Source organism: Pseudopipra pipra, chromosome 2 (genome assembly GCF_036250125.1).
Source record: "Pseudopipra pipra isolate bDixPip1 chromosome 2, bDixPip1.hap1, whole genome shotgun sequence".
NCBI classification, from domain to species: domain Eukaryota; kingdom Metazoa; phylum Chordata; class Aves; order Passeriformes; family Pipridae; genus Pseudopipra; species Pseudopipra pipra.
Window position 1 is genome coordinate 7711738 of NC_087550.1, and position 21139 is coordinate 7732876.

The 21139-nt window shown below is 44.6% G+C and overlaps 1 protein-coding gene across 2 annotated transcripts in view; it reads right to left on the bottom strand.

The window, feature by feature from the left end:
• Positions 1-2110, bottom strand: part of SLCO2B1 (solute carrier organic anion transporter family member 2B1) — a 41236-nt gene extending 39126 nt beyond the window's left edge. The window contains exon 1 of one of the 2 annotated variants that reach the window (XM_064643881.1): positions 1829-2110. In XM_064643881.1, coding sequence (XP_064499951.1) covers positions 1829-1906 — 78 coding nt within the window. In that variant the 5' untranslated portion in view covers positions 1907-2110. The remainder of the gene's footprint in view (positions 1-1828) is intronic. The other variant, XM_064643891.1, reaches the window with a different exon arrangement.
• Between the last annotated feature and the right edge of the window lie 19029 nt (positions 2111-21139).

A 21139-nucleotide genomic window follows, 5' to 3' on the forward strand; every position in this document is an offset into this window, starting at 1 on the left:
AAGAGTAGGAGCAGGGAAATGCTGCTGCCATGAAAGGGAACTGAGCAGAGCTTAGGAAGTGAGAAACTTCCATAGCCAGCAAGAGAGGAGCTGCTTTCAAAGCTCAGGAGGAAACACTGTGGACAGGAGAGAACTGGTGACATTTTGGCAATGTTGGGACAAGCAGCAAAGCCCCAGTTCAGAGCAGCCATTGGAGGTTGGAGTTGGCACAGGATATTTTGGACAGCAAGGGGAATTAATTCATGTCCTTCTCCCATTATTTAAAATTAATGGACTGCAAAGTCATCTGTATCATGGAGGAATGTTGCTTCTTTTCTTTCTGCTGCCAGATTTTTCACATCCTTTGGAACAGGCATCTTCTGCTCAGCCCGAGGGCAGTTCCAGGCTGACACATTCAGACGGGTCAAGAAAGTCCAGTGAAAATGGAGATTATTTTCTGGAAGTCCCCAGGCCTGCAGCTGGAGCCACATCTGGCCCCAGCCAAGCTGCCTGACAGCAACAAGCCCTTTCCTGCATCCCTGGGAGCGAGCCTGTCCCAGGATTTCTCACTCTCAGTTTCCCCCAGATAACATTTCAGAGCCTCGCAGTGTTTGAATCGAGTTTCAAGCCAGAAATTCCCCTCATCCCCTGCCATGGGCATGCCCCCCTCACACACTGCCTCCATTTCATTAGGAAATGCACTTTTCCAAATCTTGGGGGCTAAAGATGGGTAATGAAGCTCCCAAGCCATCCCTCAAGTCCACATTTAGCCACTTCATGGCTCGAAACACCACACATTTCATCCACCTCAATCCAGGGCACACACGGCAGGTTCGGGATAAAACTGGGATGCGCTGCCGAGCTGCAGCACGGGGCAGACCAGCACCCCCAGTGAACTGCTGTGACCAAACTGGGAGCCAGGAAACACGGAGAAAGCGGGGTTAGGATCTATTTTTGACCAGACCAAGGTCCTACGGAGAAGCTCAGCCCTGAACACGGGGCTTGTCCCCAGGTTAAAGCCCACACCTCTCCGGAGCAGCACAACCAAGAAAGGGATGCAGCCCGGCACCGTGGGCTCTGGGCTGCTCCCAGATTCCCTGCACAGCAGCACAAAGGCTTCCCCCTTTTCCCGGACTTAACCCTTTCCTGCCCCCTGCCCCCAAATCGCTCAGCGCCAGGAGGTCACCTTTGTGGAACCACCACTGGGATCCCGCTCTGGATCACTGGGAAGTTCTGGTGGAAGGTGACCCTGCTCCGGGCACGGGGGTGGAACTGGGAGAGCTCTGAGGTGTCTCCAAACACACACCATTTCATGATTGCACTCTGCAGAAGCCGGGGCTTGGCCAGGGTGCCCCTGTGCCGGCCCAGGCACAGGTCAGGTCCGTGCCCGCCTGGCATTTCCACAAGGTCTGGGCTGGGAAGAGGCGTTGCCATAGTAGAAGAAGCAAAACGGTACAAGAAACCCGCCACGGCAGCCTCAGGCATTGGGAAAACTGGGAAACTCCCTGCGAAGGGAGAAATAAGTGGAACTGCCTCACTGGGGGGAAGAAAAAAAAAGGAAAAACAAGACCCAAACACCTTAAATAAATAAGCACAGAGAGGAAGCGACAAAACACGTGCAGAAAGCCGGCAGGGAACAGGCTTGTTTTTTCCCCTTCGCTTTTAAGTTGCTGGGAAAATCCAGCTCCCGAGCCAAAGTGGCTCAAGGAGTCTTGCAAAACAAGCCGGGGAAAAGCAGCTTGAGAAACTTCACCTTTCCCAACCCCTAAAGCCGGAAGGCAGCCCGCGAGCTCGGGACCACAGTCCTCCTCAGCATCTCCTCGCAGCGAGCAGGTGCTGCCATACTCACAATTCCAGGACTCTCCTGATCCCAATCCCACCGCACTGGGAGCGAAAGTTTCCCTCTGCCAGCAGCTGCTGGGACCATTCACCACTTTCCCTCCCCGGGCTGGAGGTGGGAATGGGTGTGTGGAGGTGGGGCTTCGGCTGCAATCTCAAAAGCTGGAGCACGTTTCGACTGAAACTTTTGCAATCCCTTTCCAAAGGATTTCTTTTATTTTTGCTTTTGCCTTCTCCTGGAACTGCAGTCCCAAACCGGCGGAGCTGCCCGTGTGGTTTGCTGACCCAGGGCTTTGGGAGCTGCTGACGCAGTCCCAGTCCAAACTGGTCTTGGCTTTCGCTCCATTCCCCAGCTCTAGTCCCGTCTCCCCTCCCCGGAAGGGTCCCATTCCTCCAGGGCATATGCCTTGCATTCGTGTTCTTGTTCAGTTCGCTTTATCTGCATTTACTCTTGTATATTTTGAAGCTGTGCTGTAACCCTGGGGTTTGTGAAAGGGAAACTTTTTTTACCTAACCCCTGATGGTTTATTTTTCAATGTCTCCCCAGCGCTCTCTTGCTCTGAGCACTGAGGCGTTTCCAGAGGACAAATGGGGTTCACAAGCAGGTGGCCCCAGTTAAAGCCATGAAGAAAAACCGGGATTCCTCCCTTTGGGGTTCTTCTGGTGCCTTTGGATGCCCGGGTTGTGTTTTGGGATGTGATCTGTGTGTGCCAACAGTGCCATGGATGGAGTTGGCCTCGGCCCTGGCCATCTCTGTGCTGCAGGGAGATCATACAATCATGGGCTGGTTTGGGTTTGGAGAGATCTCAGAGCTTGCCCAGTTCCACTCCTGTGCCAGGTCACCTTCCACCAGACCCTCCCAGAGATCCAGGGCAGGATCCCTGGAGGAACCAGTGGTGGTTCCTCCTGGGTCTGAGCAATTTGGAGTGCAGCGAGTGAGGAAGGGGGGAAGCCTTTGTGCTGCTGTGCAGGGAATGTGCCAACAGCCCAGGGATCATGGGCTGCATCCCTTTCTTTCAGCATGTGCACGTTTTCTGCTCCGAGGGGTGTGGGCTTAACCTGGGCACGAGGTGGAGCTGGTGTGTCCCTGAAACCAGCTTAAAGCATTGGGGGTGGGCATATTCCCCTGTCTTTCTGAAACCCTGATTTTTAAGTTCGAGGTGAGATGAAATGCTGTAAGAAGTCTGGGAGAATCTACCCTTTTCCAGTGGGAAGCCATTCCCTGTGTCCTGTCCCTCCATCCCTTGTCCCAAGTCTCTCTCCAGCTCTCCTGGAGCCCCTTTAGGCACTGGAAGGGGCTCTCAGGTCTCCCTGGAGCCTTCTCTTCTCCAGGCGAACCCCCCCAGCTCTCCCAGGGCTGTCTTGAACACGGGTGCCATGGGCTGTCTCAGCTGCAAACAGGTGCACAAACACAGCTCAGGTTTTCAGGATAAATTCACACTCGGATTTCATAAAGTTGCAGCTTGGAGACCAGGACAGCTGCAAAGTCACATTTGAGGGGAATATGGAGAGACCTCAGGTGAGCTCCCAAAGAGCTCTTTTCGTCCCAAAGAGCTCTTAGATGAAATCCCCAAATGGGATATTTTCCGACTCAGGTGCAGCAAGAACACAGAAAGGCACAGCCACTTTTCCCACCTGGCATTCCTTGGTGGGGTCTGATGGATGGGACAACCAACAGGACATGCTGGGCAGAGAGACTTGATGTTTCCCAAGGGAAGATTATCTGCTTCCCCTGCACAAGCTCATTAAATAATAATTAAACAACCCCTTCATTAGCTCTGGCAGCAGAGAAACATTTCGCTAAGCAGGAGACAGCCAAACCAGCGTGTCCCAACGCCCTCTGTGCCCAAGTGACCCTGAGCTGTCCTCCCAAGCAGGGCTGCTCCAGCCAGATAATGCACTGCAGAGAAAATAAACATTATCAGCTCTCATCGGCTCTGCAGTGTCTCAGGAAGGCATTACTGGATTGAAAACCCATATTATTAATATTTTACAGCTGCAGAGCTCCTTTCTTTCCAGGCAGGCTCTGTGGTGTGCACAGACAGTCCGGGGGGAACTAGAAAAACACAAATCACCGTTTGTTTGGGGGTGGGAGGTCACAGCTCCTTGGGAGGGGGAAGAGGAGACTCTCCAGCTGCAGAGGAGCAGAGGAGCATGAGATCCCCCCAAAATGGCCAGGATGAGGGGGGTCCTCACGCCCCGTGCCTGGAGAGAGGCGGGGAAAGATGGACATCCCTTCCAGCAGGACTCTCACGCTAGGATATTGCATGAAAGGAGAGCACCATCTATTGACTCCTCTTCCTCAGCACCTCGGTTGGAGCTGCTCTGAGCTGGCACAGCTGCAAGTCCTACTCCATCCCAGGTCCAGGGTGTTGGCCAGAGAATCTTTATCCCACTGGTCCATGGTAGCTCCTCGATGTCCCATTGCATCCCCCTGGTCCCCCAAAAGCTGCACGTCCATTCAAGGCCAGGTTGGACGGGGCTTGGGGCAGCCTGGTCTAGTGGAAGGTGTGACACAGCGTGGAACAAGTTGAGCTTTAAAATTCCTTCAACCCAAGCCATCCTGTGTTTCTAAAACACCTGTGAACTCCTTGGAAGGGAAGTGTTTCCCCTGCTGCTGTAACCTCGTGTGTCCCAGAGCCATCTCCTGCCTGCTGCTGCCACTTTCTGGCCAAAGCTTTCCCGCAGCTCTTTCGGCTTTTAGGTCCTTGCAAGCCTTTGACCTTCAGATATTTGGACATGCAGACCCCGAGTGCATCCTGGGTGAGTGAAAAGGAGAATTCCTATTAAAATCCAAGCGTTCAGACAGTCCCAGTGACTAAAACTGAGTGGGTGACACGAAGTGCTCAGCCAGGTGAGGGGTGTTAAATCCTCTGGAGGACATGGAGGGAGGACTATTCCTTGGAACACTCAAAAGCAGTTTGCAGGAAATGATAGAAGCACTTATCTTGTGCAGAAAATCTCACATGTCTGAGGTTATAGATGTCCATAGATGAAGAAATTGAGGCTTCCAGCCTGGAAAAGGCCTCATTAGGAAGCCTATATTTTCCCAGGTTCTGCTGCTTTCTCCAACTCTGCTCTTGGTCCAAGAGTTAAACTGGGACTGCAAAGGAGCAGCTCAGTGCCCTGCATGGGAAATGAGACACATCTCCACTTGTGGGGCTGAGGCTGATCCTTTTCTGCATGTGGGGTTAGGAAAAAACCAGATGGATTAGGGCTGGGATTTTCCAGCTGGGCTCTGCTGACATCTCACAGAGGGCCAGCCAAAAGCTGGGACACAAATGTTTGGAATTCTGCAAGGAAGTGTTTGCAGAGCAGGGATTTCAACTGGGTGGCTGAAGGCCACTGGTGGAAATTTTATATATTTTGGGGCTGCTTTGCGAATCCCTGCCTGAATCCTGCCTTTTGACGTGTGTAGGAGCTGCCCTGGGAGCTGTTGGCAGCCCTGGGGATGTCGCTGGTGAGCCCACGAGAGGAAAACCAAAACAGGCTGAACACGTGGTTCCCTTTGCTGTCCTCAGCCACGGGACTTTCCCTCCCGTTCTGAAGAAAGAGGAATCTCGTGGGCTGTGCAAACACAGTGAGAATTATCCTCATTATTCTACTGCTGAGTGTCATCCTGGAATTCTTCTATATCAGCGGAGGAGGGAAGTTTTGAGGCGGATATTTAACTGGAATTTCAATTCTTGTGAGCAGACAGTGCTAGAGAGACAGGCAGGGGGAGGAATTGCAGCGGGCCTGGGGTTCAACATCTGCAGCAACAGCTGGGAAGGAGCAGGGAGAAATCCTGCCCTAGGTGAGGAGGAAGGGAAAAGAAAGGGAAAAAGTACAACTTTCCCCCACTTTGTTCTTGTGGAACTGCCAGTCCAGTCCCTTGGTGGCAGTATTTTGGGACAGCATCACCTGTGAGGTGAGAGATGTCTCCAGTCTCAGAAAACCTTCCAAAATATGAGGATTTTTTTTCTGAATCACACAAAAGGAATAATTTCTCCTGAAAGTTGTGTGTGACTTGACAACCTTCTAGCTGAGGATTAACACTGAGGCTGCCTGAGCTCAGAGCGTTTCTGTTGCTGCAGAATTGCACCAGATGCACTTTTTGGGGAGTTCTGAGTCTGTTAATGCAATTCATCCCTCGAGAATATGGGGTTAAAGAGCAAGATTTATGGACAGTGGCCTCTGTGCTTTTAGGAATTCAGTTTAAAAAAAACAGCTGGCAAGTGATGATCCTTCACAGCCCCATCCAGCCATCCCCCCTTGCTGCATGTGCTGGGAATTAACTGGGAGTCCTCAGGGAAATATTCTGCCCTCTGAGAGTGGGGAGGCCCTGGCACAGGTTGCCCAGAGAAGCTGTGGCTACCCCATTCCTGGGAGTGTCCAAGGCCAGATTGGAGCAACCTGGGATAGTGGAAGGTGTCCCTGCCCATGGCAGGGGTGGAACGAAATGATCCTTAAAGTCCCTCCCAAGCCAAACCATTCTGGGATTCTATGAAATAATATTTGTAATAATGCTCATTCAGAACACACTGTAGCTTTCTAAGGATACCATTAAAGAATAGTTTTCCTTTATACTGGATATTGTGGGCACAAATAGACCCTATTCCACAGAGATTTTGATTAAGGGGTGTGAGATACCCCAGTGACAGGATTTGCAAAGCACAAGGTAAACTATAATCTCATTTTAGTTTCAGGACAGTGTTTTGACTTGCTACCTACAGAACACTTAATTAGACAGGGATTCCAGGATGGATTATCATTTTCCTGGCTGTATTTGGAGTTGCTTTGGAGAGGAAACTGAGGAATGAACCAGCTGATAAAATACTTTGTTCTGGGAACATCAAGCAGAGCAAAGCCACTGAATGGTCACTGCTCACTAGGAGATCTGGAGGTTATGTTCATAAGGTTCACTAGAATCTGAATATTTGCTTGTACACAGTTTTGAATGGCAAAAATAGTGTGTGAATGTAGTGGTTTCTTTCCCCTGGGAGAAATTTCTCCTGGGTGCTCCAGTAAAAAGGAGCTTTCAGCTCTCTATATATCTGCAGATGTATAAAAAATAAAATGAGGATTCAGATGAAAACTATCCGTAATTTTTTTAGGTTCTAACAGAATTTTAAGGCTTCCTGTAATTTGTGCATTTTTTGCTAATCGAAAACTGATTTACCAGCATAATGTTCCAAAATTAGAAGGTCAAAATGAATGTATTTGTAATGCCAATAGAGGACATCAGAAAAGGGTCATCTACTTTTGGGATTTCAGTCAGCACCAAATTAAATAAGGAGCTCCTTTGTTTGTTGTCTCAGGTTTTTTAGTAAAAAAAACCCAAACCACCACCGAAGTAAATAAACCCAGGATGTGTCAGATTCTGGAAGGCAGAAATCAGGAAATCACAGGATTTCCACATTAAAAAGAAAGACTTTTCTGTTATTTTCTTAACAGGAAAAGAGGTTTCTAGTTTTGTTACAATGGAAATTTATCATCTTTTTTTTTTTTTGGGGGGGGACAGACAGTTTCTGCAAAATTGGCTGTCCCATCCCTGGAAGTGTTCAAGGACAGCTTGGAGCAACCTGGGCTGGTGAAAGGTGGCCCTGCCCACGACAGGGGGTGGAACTGGATGAGCTTTAAGGTCCCTCCCAACTCAAACCATTCTGTGATTCTGCGGCTTTTCATCAAAAACATCTGTTAATTTGGGATGGGAGTGGTGGGGAGACAACTAGGAATTGGTCCAACTCTGTCACTCATATTTTGGGAAGCCTGGACAACTTTCCTTCCTCAAATGTCACCTCTCCAGTGGCTCCTCTTGTGGTTTGAACTGGCCTGTTTTGTTTCTGGTTTAAAACCACAGGTGGCAGCACCGTCCTGTGTCTTGCCTTCCCTGCTGCTTCCTGACGTGGGAACCACCATCCGAGCTTGGTTTAAAGAAAAAAAAACAACCCCAAAAACTAGCAGAAAAGTGAATTTAAATTTTTTGTAGAAAAATCAGCACAACCCTCTGCAGAACTCCAGGGCCTGAAGCACCAGGAGCAGCTGAGGGAGCTGAGATTTGGTTGTGATAAAATAGATCCTTAATTATAACAATATAGATTTAGTTATAATGAAATAGATCTTTAAGTGTCTAATTATTTTGCTGAGAAACTATGGGAGTATCTTTGCTGTTAGTGCTATGCCAGATTAAGCCTAAGAGTGTACAATAAATGAAGTTACAAGCTCTTATGTCAGTTGTGGGCTGACTCTTTGTATTGTTTTCAGTTGTTTCCACAGATAAAATACTTGAAAATCCAGTGACACACAGGTTCTTCTTTATCTATTGTCCCTCGTCAGCTTAAAAAACCCCAATTTTTTTAGTTCATGTGTGTTTTTTGCCATAACTTACAAAACCCACAATCATTTTTTTATAAAACTCAGTAATGAAAGTGCTTTGAGGGATATTAACGTGATTGAAAAATTACAAGCTGGACTGAAAAACAGCTTTTTTGTTGAACAATATGTAGAAAAGTCTTTGTCCTTGAGGTATTAAAATGCAAATGTTGAAAGCAAGTGTACTGGTGTCATAAAAAAGAAAATCATTATTTCAAGCCTGATTATTATTTTAAAGTTATGAGAAATTTCCAAGCACTTCAAGTGCTTTTTCTTAGTAAGGGAGGGTGACCTGTGCATAATTCCAACCTCAAAAATAGCTTTAAAAAAACCTTTATTTGAGCCATGAGAAATTATTTCTGCCCCCTATCTTAAAATCAAACAGCTGTGCTTCAACCCAGAGAGTGTATTTTACATTAGGCTATAAAACTTTGAGTATACAGCCTGAAACATTGATGGAACCTGGAATACAGCACATTAATCCTTCTTTTCTCCTCTTCTGTTCTATTGAGGTGAAGATCAGGTGTCTGATCCCAAAAAAATTCTTTGTTGTCTGGAGTGCCCTGTGGAGCTCTTAACGGGGAGAAAATAAACTGGGAGGAGGAAGGCTCAGTGCTGCAACTGAGGCACTCACCTGGGAATTCCAACACTTTCCAAGGTATTTATCCCTGGAGGTGTTCAAGGAAAGACTGGACGTGGCACTCAGTGGTGTCCAGTCATAGGTTGGACTCGATGATCTCAAAGGTCTTTTCCAACCTCGCTGATTCTGTGATTTGGTGGTTTTCTTATGGCTGACTCAAAAATTTAGGGAATCTATTAATGAAAAAGCCCTTTATCCCAAGAATCCAGCTGCTGAGCATCTCTGGGATTCTGGGTTTGTCTCCCAGAGGAGCTGGGATTTGAGGCTCAGGCTCAACCAGCTGCTGCTCAGGGTTGGCTTTTGGGCGTTGCAGCTTTTTGATGTGCAAATCTTTCCAGGGAAAGCTTTTTAGGGAGAAATGTGGTCTCCCATCCCATGGCAGGAGGTATCGCATGGTCCAAATTGTTCATTCATCTCCTCCAGGTGGCTGGGAAAACAGTCCTGTTGGTGCTGAGTCCTGGCTGTCTCTGCTGAGGTCCTGTCTGGAAAAAACAATCCTTGGATTTTGCTCTCACAGCAGAAACCAAGTTGCAGCAGCTGGAGACAGTCACTCCAGCTGATGCATTTGTGCATGTTTGCAAAAAAAATCCTTTAAAATGCAAATTATTGGTAAGCAGCAGCAGTTTTGATTTTCCCCTTGAATGTGAAGTCAGACTGAGCAGTGCTGGGGAATGTTTGATGTCCCAGGACACAACGACATCCTTCATGCTCAGAAGCACTGGCACAGCCCCTGCTCATGTTGGTAAGTATCTAAGGAAGGGAAAAGCTCTTTACACAGGCTTTCTCTTTTCATAATGTCCTTTTTTTTGCCTTTCTCTTCCTCCCAATTTGCAACTCATCATCCAAAAGAGAATCTGCTTCCCATATGTGCTGCAAACCCTCATCCTGGAGCATCACCACTCAAGCCTGGGAATTAGTAAGATCCAGGACTCTCCTGTTCACTCGAATGTGATTCATGTTTTTTTTTCTATATAAATTGTAAAAATATTGTGCAAGACTTAAGAGAAGTCCTGTGCTTTTGCTGATATTCTTCTGCTCTTTTTATTCCTTTTCAACCCTATGTTGTGCTGTTCAGGTGGGAAGTAAAACCCATGAAAAAAAAAGTGATGTGATACTGGTCATGACTCCTCACAGTTTTTAAAATGACTTCACACAATGGCTTAACTAAATATTTACAGAACATCTCAACTTCTTAATTTTTCAACAGTCAAACAGCAGCTGGAGCTTCCAAAAAGCTGAACAACCAACCTCTGGTTTGCTGATTTTTTTTTCCAGTCCAAAATTGAACGTGAGGATTAAGGATCTTCCTCGTTATTCACACTGTTTTTTCTTGTTCTTTTCAAAGACCAAGAGTTGTGACTGGATCCACTGGGAAAAAAAAAATCTTACGATTCAATTGACATTAACAGACCTCTTGATAAAAATGGAGATTATTAAGTGGAGCTGTATAAGCTTTAATTAGGAAAGGTGGTGGAGAAAGGAATGTTTCTAAACAGTTTCTTAATCCTGAGCTGTCTTCCTCAAGGGGGGAAGGAAGATCTCATCCTAATCCTTGTATTATATGAATAACATTTATGTTACAAAGGCACTGCACAAAAATCAAGATGTCAGAAGCCACACTGGAAATGTTCTTTTTATTCACTGGAGATTTTTTTTCTTGTGTTTATTTGCTGTATACAAAATGTCTTTTTCCTTTTGACCTTTCCTTGCTCCTCTGAATAAAACCCCAGATAATTTTTGCTATTCTGTCCAGCCTTATGTGCTCTTTAAGGAAACAATCCAGATTAAGAAAAGTTTAATTCTAGCTCACTGGCAGCAAACTAAGTTGAAAACAGTTCAAAACTCTTATTGAACTTCAGGAAATTACTTTCCCATAGACTTTGCCTCTATTGAAGCAATTGGAATAATTCAGGAACAGATAAACCAAGATAACCATCACTAACAATGATGTAAAATAAAGGGCTTTCTATGGTAGAAAGTGCAAGGAATTTAAAATGAATTGTGAAATCGAGTTTGGTCTTCCAATGTGGCTGATTAAGAAGGGTCTTTATTCTGACCAAAGGTGCCCTGTCTCATGGCCACCATGGAATCCCTCCAACATCAAATAGGTTTGAAGTGACTTCTTAGTCTATAAGAACACCTGACCATCTTAAAAGAGTTGCTGTATTTCTAATTTTTTTAAAAAGTGTCCCTATTGCAAAGAATTTACAATAAACCCAGACATGTTTGATAGGAGGGGCTGGAGCACAAGACCTATCAGGAGCAGCTGAGGGAGCTGGGGAGGCTCAGCCTGGAGAAAAGGAGGCTCAGGGGGGATCTTCTCCCTCTACAACTCTCTGACAGGAGGGATTTTGTCTCTTCTCCCAAGTAACAAGTGACAGGACAAGAGGAAACGGCCTCAAGTTGCACCAGGGGAGGTTTAAATGGGATATTAGGAAGTTTTTTTTCATGGACAGGGTTGTCCAGCCCTGACACAGGATGCCCAGGGAGGAGGTGGAATCACCATCCCCAGAGGGATTTAGAAGATGTGTGGATGTGTCACTTGGGGACATGGGTTCATGAAAGCCAGGTTTGGGGCTGGACTTGATCTCAGAGGTCTTTCCCAACCTAAACAATTCCCTGATCCTATAGCTCTCCCTCTCCCATGAGAAATCTGGCCCAAAGAGAATTATATTCCTGTCACCATAATGATGTTTTAAAAGAAGCACACACAGGGGCTCTGATGCATTTTAACTCTTCCCTGAAGAGAGGATTGTTCCAACCCTCTGCCAGAGGATATTTGTGCACTTTCCTTTTCCTCCTCAGACCTTTGTACAGGTCTGAAATGGTCTGACTGTGAGGAGGAGAAGGAAAAGGGGAAGCAAACAGCTGTCTGCCAGAGGCAGGTCAGGCTCCCCTAATCTTCCGTTTTGTACATACAAGATTAAAGATCTGCTTTGAGTTTTGATTAAGAATGCAAAGTTAAAAGATTAAATACCGGGAAGCCAAATTAAAGAGGTTTAAGTCAATCTCAAAACTCATCAAAGTACCAAATTTTTAAGCTGTCATTACAACACAGGATTAGTGCAAAGCTTCCCTGAACCCTGATTTGATGTCCTTCAGTCAACAATGTTATTCCCCCTGCAGTTCTGTGCTCTCCACATAAACCCAGCTATTGTCTTGTATTTCGAGCTCATCTCACCTAGATCCTTCTCTGACTTCCCCTTTTTTCACCCATGTGCCCCAGTTAGGCTGGGAAGCCCCATTTTGCTGGGCCCCCCAGCTTGTGTTTCGGCAGGGATGTCCTGCCCTGTGTGATGCATCATCACCAAATGCATCAAAGCTCAGGAAATGGGGCTAATTGAGAAAAATGGCCTCAGTCACTCAGATAATTGCAGCCTGTTCCTGGGAGTCCCAAGGAGTAAATACATCCCAATACCTATTGATGTTTTGATTCCGAAGACCCAGGAAGAAGGAAAATGTAATGAGCAACCAGAGTGAGATGAGGGTGACGTGGTTGTCACCATCACGGATCTGAAAATGAGTTTGAACAGTCCATAATTGATGTTCAAACCTTTTTGGAGCCACGGGTGATTCCAGCTGAAATTAGTGAAGGCCTGGGGTGGGAAGGAATTCTGGAGGGTGGTTATATCCAGGGATCTGCTAATGCAAATAACCACCCTGGCAATACAATTTAATGTTATTTAAAGCTCATGCTGTAATGCATTAAAGTGAATGTTCCCCTGGTTTTCAGTGTGGCCTTTCCATTTTTTATTTATAGAATTTGGGCTGTCTCAGCTACATGAAGGCTGTGCTTTCCAGGGTTGCCTCCACAAAAGACAACTTAATAATGTTCCTAAATGCTGTACTAATTAAAGTTTTAATTTGAATTTATTTCCCCCGTGCCAAGAGAGCTATTTCAAAAATTTTTGTAAGAGTTAGAAACAACAATTCAGCTTTTTGAACTCACATTTGACCCTTCCCATGTACCTGTCTTATCCAAAACATCAAACCTATACCCTAAATCACACAGGGTTCTTTCTGGAAAGAGGAAAAGTAAAATTTGTGTTCTTTATTGCAATTTATTATCTTCATTTATATATTTATGTATTATAATAATATCTAATTATAATATATAATTACATATTAGGATAATATATAAATATAAGGACTTTTTTCTGCCTGCTCTGTATCTTGTGATCATTTTTGAGGCTGTTTCTTTATTAAGGGACATTGAAAAATACTATATAAGTATATATACATATAAGTAACTATTATACATATATATAGTACACATACACACACATATATATACACAAGTGATATACAAATGCAATTCTCTTGTTAGTACCTAGAAATGTTCTTCTAATTGGTGGAAGACAAGGAATAAATTCCTGAGCTTTGGAAAAAAGGTACATTTGTTCCTTGTCATTATTTTCCACCATTTTTTGGAAACTGGTTCCTGATCTCATTTGTTTTGGGTATATAACCTGAAAATGCTTTCATTCAGCAAATAAAATTCAAACTATCTGGGTTTTTATAAAAAAGAACTTTCTATGTGCCTTTGGAATAAAGATGAGAGGGAAATAACTATAGAAGAACAGGGAGAATGATGGAGGAGGAAAAACAGTTATTGCTTAAGAATTTCTTGGCATCCTGCTCCTGTCAGGCTTTTTAATATCTGAATTTCCCTTGTTGATGGTTTCAATTACTGGTGCCCAAGTTGCAGGTAGAGCTGGAAAAGGGAGAATGTGATTTCCAACCCACAACAACCATGGCAGGGAAGGGACTCACAACAACCTCCAATACACTCCACTCTGTTTCTTTTAGAGCATTTTATATCAAATCTATTTATTATCAATTTTTATTTGCTGCCAAATTTACTTAATGTCAAATTCCTTATTTGATTCATTGGCTGGTCTATGGGATCTCATAATTTTTTCCTTTGGCAATAAATATTCCCAAGGAAAGCTACTGAGTAGAGAAAGAAAAGGCTCCGAGTTCCTTTTTCAAAGAACCATTTACAAACACAGTTATTATTAGTATATTTTTACTGCTGGAAAAACCATATTAGAATTAAGCTTTTCATTATACGGAATTATTTTAATAATTGCACAATGCATCCAATTCAGCTGCTGCATTGTGCTGGTTCTTTCAAGTGCATTAGAGCCCTCGATCTTGTTGGGCACTAGAGGTCTCTAATTAACTCTTTTTCAAAATCCTACCAGTTCATTTGCATTCTCAACACCACATTGCACTTGCTCTCTACTTTATTATGTGCAGTATGCACCATAGACCAAAAAATACCATCAATTAAGAGCTCTAGTTATTGAATGTTGATCCTTCCTGCACAAGCAGTGGGCACAGTTCCACCTGCAGGAACAAAGCTTAAAAAAATATTTTATTTTTCTTAAGAAAAAATAAAACTATATAGGACAAACCAGCTTTTGTGCCTTTGGGAAGAGGAATTTAAAGTTCTCTTAAAAGGAGGTCTCTTCCTTACCTGGCTGAGCACTTGAGCTTTGATAGAGTCTTTTAGGTAATTGAGTGTGTAATGACTCTTTCTGGCCCATTGACAGAAAAAGAATAAGGACAAAGGAGTTATACATAAATGAATATATTTTATCTTATAAATACGACTCCATTCAATTTTTGTTAAAGATAAGATCTGAGGTGTTCAAAATATGGCACTATGAGGGAGAAATACACACTTGCAATGAATCCTGGAGCATTTTGGGGTGTATATTTGCTGTGAATTTTTTGGTACCTGAAAGGAGCCTACAAGAAAGATGGAGAATATTTACAAGGCCTGGAGGGACAGGACAAGGGGGATTGGTTTTCCACTGCCAGAGGGCAGGGTTGGATGGGATATTGGGAAGGAATTCCTGGCTGGGAGGGTGGTGAGGCCCTGGCACAGGTTGCCCAGAGAAGCTGTGGCTGCCCCATCCCTGAAGTGTCCAAGGCCAGGTTGGAGCAACCTGGGCTAGTGGAAGGTGTCCCTGTCCATGGCAGAGGTGGAACAAGATGATTTTTAATGTCCCTTCCAACCCAAATTACTCTGTGATTCCGAGCACTTGACATTTTCCTTCTGCCCAGCAACAATTTGTTACAGCCTTTGCCTCAAAGACAGCCAGGGGGAGGTTATCAGACGCTGCTCCAAGATGTCATCTGCAGATATTGCTTACAGTTCTTCTCTTTATCTGTATTTTCCTCCTCTGTTCACCCTGGGGGAAGATAGAAAATGGATTAAAATTGATTGAGCTGATGAGTTTTGGAAAAAGTGCTGAAATGCACGTTTCCCACGAATCCACGAAGGGACCCCCCCTCCGGCTGCAGCCTAGCAGGGCACTCTCAAGCATAGCAATGCTCAGGGACAATTTTTTTCCTTAATTATCACAGGAGGAACATCTTCCCTCTCATCTCCGGCAACCTTTCATTTGTAAATCTAAAAGCTTCTTACGCACCTGAATGACTGAACGACAGAGATCAAACAGTCACTTTAGATGAACATTCATCTGTTCCACGGGGAGGATCTGAGGCTCCCAAACCCCATAACACCTGTTCTGATGCATGGGGGTCTGGCAAGGGTAGGGTTATGATCTGGGTTTCTTGTCACCCAATTCCTGCTTCCCAGTTAATGTTTTTTTGCCTTTAAAGGTGGGATTGATTCATTGGGAATCTGTGCTGAAAACCTCTTTCAAAACCTCTTAAGTTCCAGCAGCAGAGCCAACTCAAGACTGCAACCTCCACTCTTGGAGAGGATTCCAAGACCCAACTGAGCAGAGCTTGGAGCAGTCTGGTGTGATCCCAGAGCTGGCCTTGCTTTGCGTGGTAAGAAGAACCAGAGTCCTCCAGGTTTCCCTGCAGCCCAAATCCCCCGGGATGCTCTGAGCGCTTCGTGGAGCTCTGTGTTTGGAGTGGGAGGTGCAGAGCTGGCCATGGGCACAACGTGCCAGCCTCTGCCTTCCCATCTGCACACTCTGGCTGCCTGATCTGGAGGCAGAGTCAAAAAAAAACAAAAAGAGATGAGGTGTGTGACAAGTCATCTTGTCTCAGGTACAGTTGTCCTGTGATGGACGGACATAGCCCAGGGCAGGGCAGCCCTCGTGGATTTGCCAGCATGCCCATATTTAGCCTCTCCCCTTATTTGTTGCCCTACAAAAGGCTGATAAATGATACTCGTCCACTTAAGAAATGAAGAGTTATTAGTAAATTGCTATATAATGTATCTTCAATGTGTTATTAAAAAGAAGGGCAGAGATGAGCTCGGAATAAAGGCGGGGTAGGAGTGGTTTTTTGATTCCCACAAATATTTGTATTCCTGACTGCTTTTACCCTTTTACTTCAGAGCTGGAAGAAAGAGAGCATCCCTCAAGCCTGGAATGACATCTCTGGTGATGCCAGATCAAATCCTGATGGGAAGGGGCCCTGGCAGGAAAACCAACATCACAGGCACCCAGGTGATTGCACTGGATGAGTTTTAAGGACCCTTCCAACCCAAACCATCTTATGATTCTATGATGATAATACATCCATTTTGCCTTCTCTTAAAATCACACATACAACAAATCTCTGCCTGGTCCCACTAACAAAAGGAGGCTGATCCATGAGCTCTGAGCCCTGGGATGCTGCTGTTGCCTGTGCTTGGAACATTAACTTTAGAGGTTTGTATTTTTGACTCACTGGATTTGTAGCTGCATTACAAGCCTCTGCACGTTTTTCCAGTTAAACTAAATGACTATTATTTCCTCCTCCTCCTCTCTCCTCCACCCAACTGTTGTTGTTTAATTAATGATAACGTGCTGCTCTTCAGTGGGTGTTTGTTTATAGCCAGATAAATGTCAGTAATATGCTGTAGTGTAAAGCCTTTTAGCTGGGAATAGTCAAGTTCTTTTAACTACTGCTACATCTTTAAATAAGAAAAGTTGCCTTAAAATCTCTTTTTCTGACAATTTTTAAAAATATTTTAATTATTATTTTAAAAGAAAAGTCCAGAGGAGGCACCAAGATGATCAGAGGGATGGAGCAGCTCTGCTGGGAGGAAAGGATGGGAGAACTGGGATTGTTCAGCCTGGAGACAAAAAGCTTTGGGGTGACCTAATTGTGGCCTTCCAGGACCTGAAGGAAGGAGAGAGACTATTTAGAAGGGCCTGGAGTGAGAGGATAAGGGGGAATGGCTTCAAAATGAGAGTAGATTTAGAGTGGATATTAGGAAGAAATTCTTGGCTGTGAGAGTGGGGAGGCCCTGGCCCAGAGCCGCCCAGAGAAGCTGTGGCTGCCCCATCCCTGGAAGTGTCCAAGGCCAGGTTAGATGGAGCTCTGAGCACTTTGGTCTAGTGGAAGGTTGAGTAGGAATGAGATGATCTTTAAGGTCCCTTCCAACCCAAACCATTCTATGTTTCCATGATGAAATGAAGTGTCAGCTCTCATCACTGCGGTTGTTGTACCACGAGTGCCCCTGCACTGGCATGTTCATGGCCAGTGTCCGTGTTCACATCACACATCTTCACTCCAGGACCCTCTTTCCAGAGCCAGGCCGTGGTTTTTCCATCAGTGTGTGTCCCAGCCCCACTGAAGAACATGTGGCACAACCTGGCTGTGCAGCAGTGTGGCAGCACTGGCCCTTCCTGGGCACTCTGTCTCAGGGATGTTCCCATCACCCTGGGTGTTCTGGAGTTTCTGGAGTGGGAAATCCTGATGTGCATCTCCAGGAGGTCCTGGGAGTACCTTCTTGAGAGTGGGAGGTGGGCAGTGTGTGAGCAGAGCCCTCCTTCTGCCACTGCTGCCCCAGGAGCTGCAGGTGTTGCTGGAAGCTTTGTCATCAGCATCACCTCTGGATTATTTTCTCCATGACAGAATAGTAGGACACTGCACAGTAATCACCCCAAATAACATATGTTGGCATGATATCTAATTTGGCAGCTCTGTATGTGACTTTCACAGTGGTTTTTGATGCAGTTTTCTCCCTCCAATACACAGTTTCTGAAGATTTATGGTCAGAATCCAAAAATTAGTGAGCATGATGTTCAAACCCATCTTTCCCCAGGATTTCAGAGTGGCTTCTCCCAAGGCCAGATCCTGAGCTCCCTCCCTGTTTTGTTACTTTTAGGAAGATTTTTCTTTCCCTAGCTACAGGCAGAGCAGGGGCTGATGAATCTTTCGGTTGTGTCATGTACCGTATGTGCAATTTCCTGGCAAAAAAGGAACTCTCCATGTTTTATGAGATGAAATGCTGCTCCTAACCATGCTATTGATCACAGATATAAAGCCATGAGGAAGACAGGGGAGGGGAATGATGCTGGAAACAGGGAGGAAAACCAGTTTGAGGAAAGTAATTGACTTTCTGCAGTCCTCAGATCCCTGCAAGTGGGAAGATTGTCAGCTGGGATCTTCCCAGTTTTAAAAGATGTGATGGTTAGAGCTTGCCCAGCCATGGATCCCCATGGAGCAAACCTGGGTCTGTCCCTCCCAGGGGGCAGCACAAAAGCCACTGATTCCCACATCAGAACTGAGGGATGAGCAGAACCAAAGGGGAGCTTTTCTGGGAAAAGGCACACATTGCAGAGCAGCCTCTCTGCAGGGCCTCTGGGCTGTTCTGGAGCCTCCAGCAGGCAGAGTTTGTGCTCAGTCCAGAACTAGAAACACTGAATTTTTCCACTGGATGGCAAAATCCATATTTTTCACATGGGTCTTTGAGGCTGAACCAAATGCATTTTACATCATCTCTGCCATGTAAGATTTTACACTGCTTTGCCTTTTCCTCTGTATGAAGCAAAAGGTTTTGTGCCCCTTTACACAAGTCAGTGCATCTGCTTTGCTTAAATCACCTGAAAAATGAAGGAAAAACTAATTTAGAAGGTGTCTCTAATTGTCTTTATTTTTGAAATAAAGACAATTCTTTCTTATCTTAACCAAAATTAGAGAAAAGTAGGCCTGTCTGTGTGACATAAAGCCTCTACAATACAGACTTTAACACTATCATTTAACTCTATCATTTTGGGTATGTTAGTTATGCCTTTGCCCTTATTATTTAAGGATTTAAATAAGGAGAAGACAAAGGAGTTTGGAAATTCCTATGAGACTTTGCTATTCTTTGGTTCTTGGCCAGCAGCGTCTGATGTGACCTTGATCAAACTGCTTCACACCTCTGGGATGGGTCACTATGTGTAATTTACAATTAGTGGGAAGACATTTCTCTCTGCTTTCACTTGCACTTTCTATTTTAAGTGGATGGGAAGTGTCATCTGCTCACTTTGGCTCCATATTTCACTCCTGAGCAATGTTTAGCATAATGTGACCTGATCAGCTAAGCCTTTGGTAGCCTTACACTCCTATAAAACCTGAACAGTTCAATTTAAAGGATGTAATAAATGATGAGTGCTTGAAAACCTGATATGAGAGACAACCACATTTTAATTCTCTGTGAGAAACATGGTTTGGGTTTTTTTTAATGCATACCTTTCCTAATGAAAAGCTGTAAATTCATGTTTCTATCTGAGGTGGAGCAGCCTGAAGGTTCAAAGTGCTGCATTTCTCAGAGGCTGTGATCAATCACAGTCCTTCTGATTTAGCCAAACAAAGACAGAAAGTCTCAGGGGGGGATCTCTCTTACATGGAATTTGGAGACCAGTTTTTCGGGCACTGAGTGTTGCTGGGAAGTCACACACCTACCAAGAATTATTACCTTTGAGACTTTTATATAACTGCACAAACCCACAAGGCCCCCTTGGCTGTTTTAGGGCCTTCTTGGGTCGTTTGTTGAGGTGCAAAATCAAATTTTCTGTCACCTTTTATATTAGTTGAGAAAATTCCTTTGAACCCTCCCCTTTTGTTTCTCCCATAACACTCCAGACTTAATTTCCTCAGCTGCTCTCCAGCAAAGACCTCAAAGATCAGTTTGGAATATGGAGTTAGAGGTGGGATGGACAAGATCTGAGTAAAGGTGAAAAATTTTTGGCTTGTAAACCCAAAATTTTGGCTTGCAACAGTTCAAAGGTTGTCTGGCCTTGCTGTGATATGTTTTGCAACCAAAATTAAGGCAGAAATGACTCTTTTTGGAGAGTGGAGAGAGTTGTCTCCATATATTGCAGATAGCGGTTGATGTTTTCTTCCTCTCTTCCCATGGGCTTTCCTTAGTTTATGGGATTACATTTCTGACCCAAATATCCTATTTCTTCGCCTTCCTCTGCTACAGCATCCAAAAAAGTTACAATTTATTTCTTGTTTTGATATCCTAAGGAAAACCCTTAGGAACCACTAATATTCCTATTTCTTGCCCAGAAGGGGACCCCCCCAAGACTTTTAGGATTCTCTTTGACTGGAGGAATTAAATATCAACATCTGTCAGGAATACGTGGATATCTGCAGCTCTGCTTTGGTGCAGGGGAACTAAGTGACCTCTCATGACTCCTTCCAGTCCAATTTTCTGGCCTCCCTGTATAGCATTGCAATATATCCAGAAAGAGCAGAAAAGATCCTGCCTAAACATATATATATGTATGTATGTATGTATGTATGTATGTATGTATGTATGTATCCAATTATTGTGGTCTTTCCAATAATCCTAGAAGGTCAGATTTGAAGGGAAAATGCCCATAACAACCTTTAACTCCCAAGCTGCTGTTGATACATTAATCTTCTATATTCTTTCAAAGATCACAACAAGAAGCAGTGGAATACAGGGAGGTGTAAGGCAGTTCCCTGGGGAAACTCAGGGAGATGTTTCACGGGGAGAAGAGATTTCACAGGATCACAGGATGTAGAAGTGCAGTCATTTATTAAAATAAACCCCAACACTGCCTAAGTTGAAGAAACACTGATCATCTATTAATATTAAGAATGACACATCTTGCTGCTGCTTTGGCACTGGATCAGCATCGTTGTTTATTAATATCTTGAAACAGCACTGCAGGATGGATGAGGCTCAGATCTGTACCTGAGAAATCCACCCAAATATTCCTGCAGAGAACTTGGGAAGTGAGGAAAGGAGGAGGAGAAAGGACGCCCAGACAAGACTGATGCAGTGAGTTCAGCACCTCATTTTACCCACTTTATATGCATTTTTGTATAAATCAAAGGTCACGTTTTAAGGCTGTGTTAAATCATCAAACAGCTCTTTTCAAAATGTCAGCAATTCCCTGCACAAATAGCCTGCCAAATAATAGTTAATCCATTGCAAATGACATGCAGATTCTCCTGGAAACTTTGGGGAAATTGGTAACCTCAGCTAAATGTAGACAGCATTTTTCATGGCAAGTCACTTCACACACTCGCCTTGGCTGAATTAAGACTGGGCAAAGCTCTGATATAAATAATTTCAGAACTGTGGATTAGGCTGAAAAGTCATGT